At 47.2% G+C, this 13,650-nt stretch overlaps 1 protein-coding gene across 2 annotated transcripts in view; it reads right to left on the minus strand.

Annotated features, from left to right (window-relative positions):
• MTCH1 (mitochondrial carrier 1) overlaps window positions 1–13,650 on the minus strand; it is a 1,187,755-nt gene that overhangs the window by 536,699 nt on the left and 637,406 nt on the right. For both annotated transcript variants that reach the window (XM_069633419.1, XM_069633420.1), the window contains one exon: window positions 4,388–4,481. In XM_069633419.1, the coding sequence (XP_069489520.1) occupies window positions 4,388–4,481 (94 nt within the window). The remainder of the gene's footprint in view (window positions 1–4,387; window positions 4,482–13,650) is intronic.

Consider the following 13,650-nt stretch of genomic DNA (forward strand, 5'->3'; position numbering starts at 1 on the left):
AGTCTACTTTTACAAAAGGTTTCGGTCGGCCCTCGCCCCCCACCTGGTCAAGGTGTTCAATGCGGTACTGGAGGGGGGCCCTCTCCCGGACTCCATGATGGAGGCAATCATTGTAGTGCTCCCCAAGGACGGCAGAGACCCCTCGGAGTGCTCCTCCTACCGCCCGATTTCCCTGCTGAATATTGATGTCAAGATCCTGGCCAAGGTTATTGGGAGCCGGGTGGAGGGGATCCTGCCGAAGCTGGTCCACGGTGACCAAGTGGGGTTTGTTAGGGGGAGACAGGGCTCAGACAATATTCGCAAAACTATAGACTTGTTTCACTACGCCCAGGTGTCAGACCTAGACGCGAGCGTCCTTTCCCTGGACTCAGAAAAGGCATTCGACAGGGTTGAATGGAGGTTCATGGAACTCACCCTTCAGAAGATGGGCTTCGGGACACACATCAGGGACTGGGTGGGCGCGTTATACAGGGCCCCAAAGGCCAGAGTCCGAGTGAATGGTAGATTGTCAGACCCATTCCCCCTATCACGGGGAACAAGACAGGGTTGCCCACTCTCCCTGCTGATCTATGTCCTAACTATGGAACCCCTGGCAATAGCAATCAGAACACACCCAGACATCAGGGGGATCAGGAGAGGTGATGTAGAGTTCAAGCTCTCCCCGTTTGCGGACGATATCCTGGCCTACCTGGTGGACCCAAGATCCTCACCCCCCCCCCTCCTGTCCCTGCTGACCGCATTTGGGCGCTTTTCAGGCCTAAAAATCAATACATCTAAATCAGTCCTCCTCCCCATGAGAACTCGGGACCTGGGCCTGGACTCCCAGGACAGTCTGGGGGGAATAGCGGTGGGGAAGAACTCTATTCGATACCTGTGGATCCTTTTAACCAGGGACCTATCCAATCTCGCCCCCGCCAACTATCATCCCGTTATGTCTCAGATCACCGCCGATTTAAGGAGATGGGGCTCCATGATCCTGTCCTGGTATGGCCGTATGACGGCAGTGAAAATGAATATACTTCCGCGCTTACTATACCTCTTCACTGCTCTCCCCACCAGCGTCCCTGACCAGACCTTCAGGGTTCTTCAGAACGCGGTGAGCGAGTTCGTATGGCAGGGCAGGACCCCGAGGACCGCGAAGGCCGTCCTTACCTTACCTAGAGAGGAGGGGGGTTCGGGCTGCCTGACTTCCACCTCTACTTCCGCGCCGCCCAATTGCGCGTTCTCCTGGAACACATGAGGGAAGGGATGGGCACATACTGGTCGTAACTGGAGGACTTGGATGCGCACCCACTCAAGGTACGCGACCTCCTATGGGCCCCACACAAATTCATCCCGAACAGACTCAAATCTCACCCAACACTGGGAGTTCTCTGGGCAATCTGGAGGGAGGGCCCCCAGACGGCACATATGACATCATGGCCGTCCCCAATGTCATCCCTTTGGGGACACCCCCTTAGACTGGGAAGCAGGGGGTTCCGTAATACACAGTCCTGGTCAGATTCAGGGATGGAATGGGCTGGACAAATGTTTAAAGAGGGAGAATTGCTGCCATATGAAGATTTGAGGGACGCCCTCGGACGGGAGTCAATCTCCATATTGGAGTACCTCCGCTTGAAGGGAATCTTATGTGATCAATCATGGGGCCAAAGTCTAAAGAGACAGATGACCCCCTTTGAGAAACTACTTGATACTGCGACCTCCAGGAAGGGGACGGTATCTACAATGTATAAAATTTTGAACACTGTTGACCTGGGGAGAAGGAGGGGGTTCCGCACTTTTTGGAACGAACTGGCTGGGGAAGAAGACTTGGAGGTCTTACATGTCGAGGATATTTAAAATAGCATTCCACGGGAACCTGTTCACAGCGGACATGGAGCACAACTTTAGGATCCTAGAGGGGTGGCACAGAGACCCCGTCAAACTGTCAAAAATGTTCACAGGAATATCCCCCGCCTGCCCGAGGGGATGTGACCAGGTAGGCACGAGGGGCCACATGTGGTGGCACTGCCCGAAAGTGCAAGCATACTGGGAGAGGGTAAGGGGTTGGATCGCTGAAGTCACGGAGGAACTGCTTCCCCATAATCCCCTGACAGTGCTGCTGGGCCTTCCCCCAGAGGACACGGACGTATACAGATACCCGAGAATGTGGGAAACAATGCTGAGGGCTGGGAGGGTGGACTTGGCCCAGAAATGGAAAAGCAAGGAGACCCCCGCAAAGGAGGACTGGCTACTAAAGGTTAAAAACATGTTTTTGATGGACAAATTAACGGCGATGATGAACAATGACATGAATACTTTCCAGGCTAACTGGTACGGGGTGCAGCAGATCTGGGGATGGGAGGTCCACTGATTTTCCGGGAGGGAACACGGATGGAAAAGGGCACCCACGGCCCGGGGGACAGCGGATGACATACAGCCAAACATGCAGTCGAAATTCTCGCTCTTTCCCGAGCTCCGGTCACACAAAGTGTGCAACGCATCTCCCTGTAAAGGGGGTTCTACTGGGACTAAGTTATTGGGGGGGGGGTTTGTCTTCTTGGGAGGATGTGGGGGGGAGGGGCTCTTTTTTCTTTTCCTTTTTGGGCCTGTGACTTGTATACTCTATGGTAAAGCCTTCAGCCCGTTTGTTATATTATGAAAATGTTAATAAAACAAAGTTTTAAAAAAAAAAAAAACATCTGAGATCCTAAAATCTGAAAGGGAAAACCGCAACAAGTTTAAGGATCATATCCAAGTGACAGTAGAACCCCCAAAATGGAATTTTACCCTAACATTAATGAGGGAAAACTAGTGAAAAAAATGACTTGACTACGATAGGTACATTTGTACATCACTGTGAAGGAGTTAAAAATGTTTCTAATGAACAAACTTTATTACGATCAAAGTATCCATAAAGATACATTACACATAATATATTAAACAGACAAAAAAAAGTTAATTGTGATAAACCAGAGGTCATAAAATCATTTAAAACATTGGCGAATTTCTGTATAATAAACACACCATATTTATCATGTGTAAATAGACAAGTTTTTTTTATTAAACATCATTGTTCAATGTGTTAAACAATTAAATGGCCACTGGATGATCACTATTGACTTTTTAAAAAAGAGATCATTTCTTGGCGAGGCTTCAGATTAGGTTCCACCAGTGAAAAAGTCAACGCCAGTGGAACAAAGAAAAAAGGTGACATGCCCTCTTCAATCCCCCCAGAGGTGGAGTAGGAACGTTCTTTCTTGCAATTGATGGGAAGGAGCTAGCGCCTTCCTTCCTTCCCAAGCACTTTAGAATTAGGAATTACTTCTTTTGACTGCTTCTAGGCACTACAACTGACCGGGGGTGGGGGGCAGGCGGGGTGCCCTCATATATACACAGACATGGGAGGGCACTGAAAGAAGGCAGTTATTTAAATATAAAGTGCAAATTACTATAAGCTGAACACATTTGTAAAATCCCATTTAATTTTAAAAATCTCAAAGCAGGCTCTCTGCCAAAAGGAATGTGGCCTGCGCTAAAAATGGATCGCAGAGCTCATGCAGTGTGGCGTCATTGAGACTAAGCTCTGGCAGAGCACACAAAGTGGCTCACCAGTTGTCTGCAGTCTGTCAAAAGCCCATGAATGTTAAAATGGGATTTTACATGCTCAATGCACGACATGCAGAAAAAATGTGAAAACAGGTTTAAAAGGAAATTAGCAGACCATATAAAAATATGAGGAACATGAATGAGATATGGAGAGAATGACTGGAAAATGTTTCTGTACATTAAATAGTCATAGGTAGCAAAATGGAACTACAGTGTATTTTTGCCTAGGCTAGCAATATGTAGAGCTGCATGTCCTAAAACAGACATCGCGTCCATGAAGTAAGGAAGACAGGAGCATCCCTTGTATGGAAGCAGAACGGTGTGGGATGGAGCCATTCCCATATCCACAGATGCCACTACAGCAATTTAAGAGTATATAAGCTCCTGTCTGGCTCCAGTTTGCAGGAGAAAGGAACGGCTGAGGGATAGAGACCGTTCAGGCCGCAGAGTTCTTTGCTCCTATCCTCATCTTTGTAAACAATAAATGTGTTATCCTTGCAAGATAGACTCTTGGCCTTACTTCCCTAGAGAGGTGTACTTTACTCTGGTGTGAGCAAGATTAGGTGTACCCGTATAATTAAGGGGTACCCCTGTAAGTTGGGCTACCCTTAGATATCAGCATATTCTAGATAGGACAAGCGGTTCCAATCCTACACAGGGCTTCCCTTTCACGCTGCGTTTGTTTCAGGCTCACTCTCAGGGCTGCCGTATGCCTCCCTCTTGGCTGGTATTTCAGGTGAAAAACACACACTGCCATAACTTGCGACATGTCTCCTCTTGCATCAATAATGCAACTTACATTGTCATCCACAGCATAGGTGTTGATGAAGTGGGACAGGAAACTACAGCACCACAGCAAAAATGCATCTCCTAATAGATGTGGAACCAAACCCCTACAAGACAAAGAAAAGGATAAGCAAATATGTTATTTCAATGGGTCATTCTTCTCTATGGGAAACTCAAGTTCATCTAACAAGTAACATCCAGATAATTTAGCTTTCACTTAATAAAATCCTATATATGGATCCATTCCCAAATTATTTTTGTATTCGGTTCAGAATTGGTTCTGTATTACAAAGGCAACCATGTGTTTGTGTTTTAGAGTAACTAGCATAAAAACGTGCTTTTCCTTTAACATGAAGACTTTAGATTAATCTATAAGAACATATGTAAGATAAACATTGACATTTGTCTTGCATTTTGTAAAGCCAGCGTACATGAAAAAACGGAAAGAGAAGAAAATCTAATTTTTCTGCAAGTGTTTATTTAATCATCAGTTGGAAAAGTTCAGATTTATATATGGAAAGTACTCTGAAACACCAGGTTCTATTATTTACCAACTCTAATCCCTATGTGAACGTAGACATTTGCAAACAGTGTTTGTAAAAACAGATATTCTACAAAGGTATTAATCCAATACACCTGAAATAATAAAGCAAACAACTTCAGATTAATGGGCAATATAAAAGCATATATTTAGACGTGGAGAGATTGAGTGAAAAAGGAAACAATATGGGAACAAAAAAAGGAAGCAGAAACGGGTATGGCATGCATTACTTACCATAATAGCATTTCTGATGATTGTATCTGCTTAGATTGACATGCTGTGCATATAGTCCGACATCTAGTGGTAATCGCTGAGTATTGCATCTTGTCTTTCGAGGATTGAAAGGAGACGTTGACATTGGCGTGCTTGTAACACTATCCCTAATGTGACATGTAGTGTACCCAAAATCCCTCACGCGTCGAGGTCCCTCTGGTTGCGTTTTTTCTGCAGTGTGGGAGCCTATGACTATCATGATTGAGTAAAGAAATGGAGGAGTAAGATGTCTATGTTCCTTCTACTCAGAGAGGGAGGGAAGGGTGGGCGCATGTGAATCTAAGCAGATACAATCATCAGAAATGCTATGAAATGCTATGACGGTAAGTAATGCATGTCTTCTGATGCTGAATCTGCTTAGAATCACATGCTGTGCATAGACTAGCGAGCAGTACCCAGAGATTGTGGTGGGATGTGAGAAGGAACAGTAGTAAAGAGATGTCTTAGTGCAGCTTGTCCTACCTGAGAATCAGACCTAGAGTGAGTATCTAGGCAGTAGTGTTTTGTAAAGGTGTGTACAGAACTCCAGGTTGCTGCTTTATAAATGGACTCGAGAGGAACATTTGCAATGCAAGCTATGGAAGCCCCATTGCCCCGAGTAGTGTGCTCTAGGCTTGAAGGGCAGATCTCTCTTAGCAAGAGTGTAGCATAGTGTGATGCAGTTTACAATCTACTTTGAAGTGGCTGATTTAGAGCTGCCACTGAAACGAAAAACTGTTTTTTTTTGTGGTTTTGTCTTTTCCAGATAATATACGACCGCTCTCTTCACATCAAGTGTGTGGAGGCTTCTTTCGGCAACGTTAGTGGGGTTCTGGAAGAAGGTGGGTAATTCTATTGACTGGTTCACATGGAATTTTTAAATGAATATAGGCGCAAACTGTGGGTGAGTGCGCAGAACCACCTTATCTTTGTGAATTGTGACAAATGGGTCTAGAAATGAAAGGGCCTGCAGTTCACTAACTCTTCTTATTGAGGTGACTGACACAAGGAAGGCAGTCTTAAGTGAGTGCTTTAAGGCTAGCCTTATTCCATTCGGGAGCTGGGTTGGAAATAGGGGGATGAAGTCTTTTAACCCCTTCCAAGAAAGCCTTGATTACTGGCATTTTCCACCACAAAACCTTTTTCTGGGACCTAGTGTAAGCAGAAAGTGTGCTAAGTGTACCTTCAGGGAATTCAAAACCACACCCGAGTCTAGTAGGTGAGTCAGGTATAGGACAATATGTGTCGGAGAGCAATCTATGGGATTGATGCTTTTGGAATGGCACCAGATGACAAAGCGCTTCCATATATTGGAGTAGCAATGTCTGGTGTTAGGCTTTCTTGCTTCTCTAAGGATGTCCATGTATCTTTGAGGAAGTTGGAGGTGTCTGAACACTATGATCTCAGGAGCAAGGCCACTAAGTTGAGAGTTTGCGGTCATGGATGGAGAGTTTCCCCCTTGTCCTGTGACAACATGTTGTACGTGCATGGTAGTTTCCTCGCAGGGGAAACTGACATTGTCAACAGATGAGAGAACCAGGGTTGGCAGGCCCTCATAGGAGCCACCAGGGTCATTGTGACTGGTTCCTGGTGCATCTTGTGCACTATCTTGTTCAGAAGGGGAGTCGGGGGGGAAAAGCGTAAACACATTTCCCTGACACTGTTATCCAGAGACCATTCCCCTTGGAGCGGTTCTGCAGGTACCTGGAGGCGTAATCTGGGCATTGTGCTTTCTCTCGAGCTGTGAACAGGTCGATCTCTGGGAAGCCCCATTCTGCGAAGACGTGGAGAAGAATGTGTTTGTGCAATTTCCACTCATACTATACAGGTAATGGGAAGTCTCTGCTGAGCACATCTGCTAGAAGATTGAGTTCCTCTGGAATGTGTTGTGACAGGAGGAACATCTTGTGTTTGAGAGCCCATTTCCATATGTTCTGGCATAGTTTGGATAGCCCTTGAGAGTGAGTGCCGCTTGTTTTTTCAGGTAGTACATGTTTGTGGTGCTGTCCATGAGGACTAGGACTGTCTTTCCCTCTTCACCACCACTGCAGAGAGAGAACGAGGGCTGCCGAGACAACCACTAGATTGTCCCATTGTCCGCTGGCCTGACACCATTGGCTTGAGAGCCACTCTTGCATGGGGCGCATGCGCAAACGTGTGTGTGGAACTAGATAAATGCAGGAGGCCATCACCCCCAACAGTCCCATGGCTCTGCATACGGTTACCTCGCGACTTTCTACATAGTGAGGGATCTGGAACAGCATGTGTTGAACCCTCCCGGAGCGTAAAACAAGACCATCTTCGGTCCGAATTAAAGCACACAGAAATTGCTTGACTTGAATGGGATCCAAGCTGGACTTCTTCTCGTTGATTGACAATCCTAGACTGAAGAGGAGTGCTACTGTCTTCAGGGTATTTGATAGGCATGTTTCGTATGAATCCCCTGTTATTAGCCAGTTGTCGAGGTATGGCTAGACTGGGATGGACTGCCTGCGCAGGTGAGCCGCTACTACCGCCAGTACCTTTGTAAATACCCTTGGGGCTGAGGCAATGCCAAAGGGAAGAACCTTGAACTGATGGTGCTTGTTCTCTATCATGAACCTTAGGTACTTTATGTCTGCTGGCAGCATTGAAATATAAAAGTATGCATCTTTCATGTCCAATGTTGCCATGTAATCCCCCTGTGTTAGCAGAGGGATTACTTCCTGCAAAGTTGTCATGTTGAACTTTTGAGACTTGACAAACGTGTTCGCTCGGCGCAAGTCTAACACAGTGTGCATGGTTAGATCCTTTTTGGGTACAAGGAAGTACACTGAAAAAATACCCTTGTTTACCTGTAGAATGGGGATGACTTCTATCGCGCCATTTTCTTGAAGGATCTCCACCTCTTGTAACAGAATTCTCAGGTGTTCTGGTGATAGGCATCTGGATGTTGGAGGTAGGTATCGAGGTGGCCGGCTGAACTCGATACAATAACCGTGGGCGACGGTCTTGAGCACCCACTTGTCTGTGGTAATCCCCTCCCATGCAAAAAGGAAAGATGTTATTCGTCCCCCGACCGGGGAGGCATGGGAGGGGACCCAGACTGGCGAGTCATTTTTGCGCAGAGGTCGGGGAGTCTCTTGGGGTGGAGTTTCTACCCCTTCCTTTGCCTCAGCATTGACCCCTCTGTTGATATTGACCCGTGGCAGAAGCTCCTTGGCCGGAGGACCATGGTGCATTCCCTGTTCCGTACTGGTTGGGAGGGGGACGTGGGAAGGATTGCCCTCGAAAGGACTGGCGAGAGCTACCCCCTCGCTGCTGGTGGGTCTTGCCGTAATTTGGTTTAGAGACTTTAAGGTCTCATGCTCCTTCTTCGCTGTCTCTAAGGCATCTACTGCCTTCCCAAACAAGTTAGTTTCCTCTACTGGCTTGTTAATAAGGGATGCCTGTGTCGCAGGCTTAAAGCCAGAATATTTGAGCCATGCATACCTTTTAAGCAGGGTACCATGGGCCAGAGTCCGTCCTGCTGTTTCAGCAGCATCCAAGGTATTTTTGAGGATGTTTTGATTGACCTGCCTTCCTTCCGAAACAACCGCCAGCAGGCGTGATCGTGCCGGTTCCAGGACTTCCTGCAGGCCTTCCTGGAGTAAATTCCATTGGACATGGCTATAACTAGCCAGCAATGTGGTTTTATTGGCAATCCTAGTGGAATATGCCGCTGACATTGTAATTAGAGATGGAGTTAAGAAAAAGGGAGCAATGCACTTTTTAATTGAATTGAGTAGTGGTATCGTCTGACTTGTGCTGGGCTCTCCTTCAAGATATCTTCCACAAGGTCTGTGTCCTGTACTGCCTCTTGTATGACAATTTGGAAGTGTTCTGCACCCTTCCTTAGAATAGCATTGAAGGCCATCTAGTTGTCAATGGGTGAGGCTTGTCTTTGAGGAGATGAGGAGGGAGGGTCTAGACAAAGGGTGTCTGGACCTGGAGTAGTGGTGGGGGAAAGCCATGGTGCTTCCCCTACCGGCTGTTCATCACCCCAGTCTGGGAACTGGTCAGGTGTCTCCTCAAAAGGATTTTGTCCCTGATTAAAGGGGTCTTCATAGACTTCTTCAGGCTCAGAAATGTCAAAAACCTCTTCCTGTGGGAATTGACTTAAAACTCTTGGAACTTTAGAAAGAGTAGGGCAGGAATCCTACTCCCTAGGTCTCTTTGGGGTGATACATTTTTCAGAAAAGTCTACAAATTTAGAAAGGTTATCCATGTACCCTTCAAACCTAACTCTGGTCCATAGAGATGACCCAGAGGGGTCTGGTGGGGGGAGGGCTCTTCTGGAGGGCAGGAGTCCTTATGGGGCCGTGATTTTTCAGCCATAGTCTTAGATAAGGGCTGTGAGCCTTCTGAGTATTCCTGTCGACATTTGGGAGCGTCTCAAGGTTTATCTGCCGCCGAAATGATGTTTGCGAGAATATTGCGTATTTCTGGCGTGTCAGAAGTGTTTTCGGCGTGCCTACAGCCGTCAAACATTTCGGCGCTGCCGAAACCTTTAGAGCCCATGCGCTCTTAGAAGTCACGTTGGCGCTCTTATGGTGTTTGGTCGAGACGCCTTTATGGGTTGAATGCCCGGACGCATGCCGTGTGGACGGTTGCAGGGAGGGCGGCCGGTCATGTGGATTGGTTAGTCGAAAATTTCGATGGGCCCGTTGGCGTCTTCTGCTTCCTTGACAAATCCGTCGAGGGAGCTGGTGGGGTTGTGTGTTTTTCTTTCAGTGGTGAGGATGTGCCCCTGTCGTCGAGATTGCACTTCAGGACTTGACTGTTCCGCAGATAGGTCAATGGCCTCTACATCGGAGCCATGGCTGCCGCGTGAATCTTGTCACTCAAGGTGCCTGCGGTGGCGGGAGCACCACTCTTGGCCTGCATGGCATAGGCCGCCCACTGCTTCGTCCGTCGATCTTTTAACGTTTTAGAGCACAAAAGTGGGCAGGACTTGTAGGACTGCTCGTCGTGCTCACGAGGCAGACACTTGTTAACACTACATTGAGTGTTCTTCCCCGGGTATTTGCCATTGCAAGAAGGGCAAAACTTAAAAGGAGTCCTCTCCATAGCTGAGTTGTGAAGCAACAGCGAGACCAGAGCGACAGCGAGACCAGAAGGGAAAAGGGGAGGGGGAGGAAATGCATTCTACAAAGAGTCAGAGCCCCGGGCCCCACTCTCCCTACTGTATAAGACTGGCCTGAGGGCCGAGGCCACATGGTCGACAGTGTCAACAGAAGCACCAGCCGCCGAAATCTGTAGTCGTCTTCAGCGTAGGATGAAGAATTAGTTGTCGAAGAAGGGTCGAGGACCAAAATGACCAACAGTCGTGGACAAAGAAGTTATTTTGCAATGTACGAGCTCCACGTAGGTTGACCAGCTAGCTGGGCAGAAAAAAACAATCTAAGGCACCTCGACGCCTGAGGGATTTTGGGTACACTACATGTCACGTTAGGGAAGGTGTTACAAGCACACCCATGTCGACGCCCCCTTTCGATCCTCAAAAGACAAAATGCAATTCTCTGCGATTACCACAAGATGTCGGACTATATCCACAGCATGTGATTCCAAGAAGATACACAAGCATCAGAAATACATTTATAGATCTGCAAATGAATTGAAGAACATGTAAAATTGGTAAAGCATGAGAAAGGTCCATGAGTCCATGAATGACTTCTTACTAAACAGGTCCTTACAATCTCTCAGCCTCTTAATACCACAGATGATGATCTCACATTAATATAGCGTTAATGCTTGGGTATGATGTGGACAAGAGCATAACGCGCTCGGCTCTCTACGAGGACTCAGACCAATTACCACCTGTGCTTGCAATTGAGCTTGGGTCTTAATGCTATTCGCACAATGAGCCTCCGTCTGGGGTGCTGTTTTTCTTTTTTGAGAGTTGGAAACAGGTCCGGCACGAAATGCGCATATCATTTTCCCATAAAAACCAGAGGTCAAAGTGGGCAGGAACTATAGGATACAACGTTCCTCTAGAACTTGTTCCCTTACTTTTCTTATTTGGACAAACCGTTCCTGGACGGTGCCCAAAGTTCAGCAGTTTGTCGTTCCTTGCCTGCATGGCTGTAGGCGCATATGATGCTTTCTGGGGGTGGAGCCATTCCCAGAGGATTAGGCTTTGTGATTCTTGGCTGGAAGGCAAAGGGGGTGAGACAAGAGGTGGGGTCAGGATTTAAAGTGAGTCACGCCACTAGTGCCCATGGCGGTGTCAGCCATTTAAAAAAACATAAGATCTGAATGCCGTCTTCGTTGAGAAGGAGGCCTTCCACCCCGAGGGCCTGTTTTACAAAGCGCTTTTCAATGGTGTTTACACATTGAAAAACGCTTTTGTAAATCAAGCCCTGAGCCTGCTTACTGGACTGTCTTTTTCTTTTGCTACACAAACACACAAAATCTGCGACTGCTGCTGCCTGACTGTGCTTACTCGAGGCAGCTTTGGGCAGAAGATGTAGGGATTAGGTGAGTGGGTTGATAGTGCTTAAAGTGTCAATGTAAAGATTGCCTTCTAGTAGACTACTGGAATTGTGCCACCAAACTGCACACAAAGTGCCGCGTTCGCACTTGGATGCACTCCGAAAATAAGGACCCAAACTAGACAATCACAGTCCAACACAAAGTTTGACCAAAAAAAAAAACTGTGAGAAAGGAAAAACGGCAGCGCATTTCGCACCCACACCAGGTGCTTCTTTCTCCACATCATTTACACCCCTCTCTATATTCTTTCTATCGCCTCTTATACAGAAGCAGGCCTGAACAAGCCCCAAAGCAGTAAAATTATTTCATTAAAAAAAAAATATTTGGGAGCCATCCTCTTATTCTGTGGATAGCAACCTTTAATTGCTAGTCTCTCCAATTTAAAATTGCCAATCTGAATATTTATGCTTTTTTCTAGACCTGCCCACTTTTACACTCTTTTAGTGTCCTCTGACCATGCCCCTCCAAACTTTTTTCCATCAAATGCCATAGTTCCACTACTTTATTTCTTACACTTTGACCACTGAGAAAAACAAACTATAAAGCAAAATGGTTGCAGGCAGAAATAGTAAAGGGATGTCCCTTTGCCATTTCCAGGACTGGTAGACGTGTGCGGGCCCCAGGCGGCACAGAGGTAAGTGTGGGGCAGGGGTGGGCCGGGCAGCATGAGAAGTGCAGGTCTTCGGACAGTGGACGCAGGGCGAGTGGGCAAAGCAGCCTGGGTCCCTGGGAGAACAGGAACAATGGTGGACCTGCGGGGGAAGCTCGGGGGAACCAGGAGAGAAAGCGGGTGGTTACTAGCAGATTATGCCTGCTTTCCTGGCTACCCGATTGGTTGGCCCCTCCTGCACGGGTGCTATTAAAGCAAATGATTTAAAGTTGCAATCACATTCATATTTGGATGGTTTTGAAATGTAATTGACAATACTGAAAGAGAAACTGCAGAGAGAAAAATCACATAAAAACGGAATTAGCAAAACCTTTTTTTAACTTTATTTTTCACTGTTGGTTACAACATCACAGTATAATTTCAATAAAACCTGTTACAGAGTACGTTACAAGTGTACATTATTACGACATACATGGGTGTGTCCTTGGCCTGCTGGTTGTGGAACTGTCTTTGTTCGTTATAGGGTTCTGCTGTGTTTGTCTGCCAGATACCGGCAAAGTGGGGAACCATATGTCCTTTGGCCGACTTGTGGGGCCGATCCCCAAAATATAACTTTCTTCGCACTGATACACATACCTCAAGTCCTTAAGCCAAGTCTGAAAAGAGGGTGCCACTTTTACTTTCTAGCTTCTGAGTATATTGCGCTTGGCGACTGCCCCCGCCACTGAAATGAGCCTGCGTTTCTTGATAGGTAATTTCCCTATGTCCCCGACCAGGTACTTCAGTGGGGTGGCCGGGATGTGGTCGTCCAGTATTTCGCTTAGTATGGCGGCCACCTCTTCCCAGAATTGTTGGACAGCTGGGCATTCCCGATACATGTGTATGGAATTGGCATCTGGGGTGTTACATTTGGGGCGGAGTGACTGCTTGGATCGGTCGAACCTCGCAACCTTCCTGGGTGTGACTTGCAAGTGGTTTGATTTTGAATTAAAGTTGGCGCTGAGAGAGAATGATTTGGTTAGCTGACAGTAGTTGGCCCATTGGGTGTCATCGATTGTTATCATTAGGTCCCTTCCCACTTTGCTTTCATTGGGCCTCATTACAACCTGCCAGTCCGGGACCGTGCAAAATCCGTGACGGCGGTAAAAACGTTTCCGTGTCCGCAAGGTTGCGGAAAAACCGTCCGATTACACGCTGTCGGTCGCGCGCACCACACAGACTCGGAAACGTTGTTACCGCTGTCACGGAAATGGACATAACGCAGCCACAAGTGGCGCAAAACCCGTGTCCGCCTCCGCCGCCACGGACACGGAACCGGAAATACCATGATCGCCAAAACAGGAAACAGAGGCGGCCATCA

This window comes from Ambystoma mexicanum, chromosome 13 (assembly GCF_040938575.1).
Source record: "Ambystoma mexicanum isolate Mex_15411 chromosome 13, UKY_AmexF1_1, whole genome shotgun sequence".
Classification (NCBI taxonomy): Eukaryota; Metazoa; Chordata; class Amphibia; order Caudata; family Ambystomatidae; genus Ambystoma; species Ambystoma mexicanum.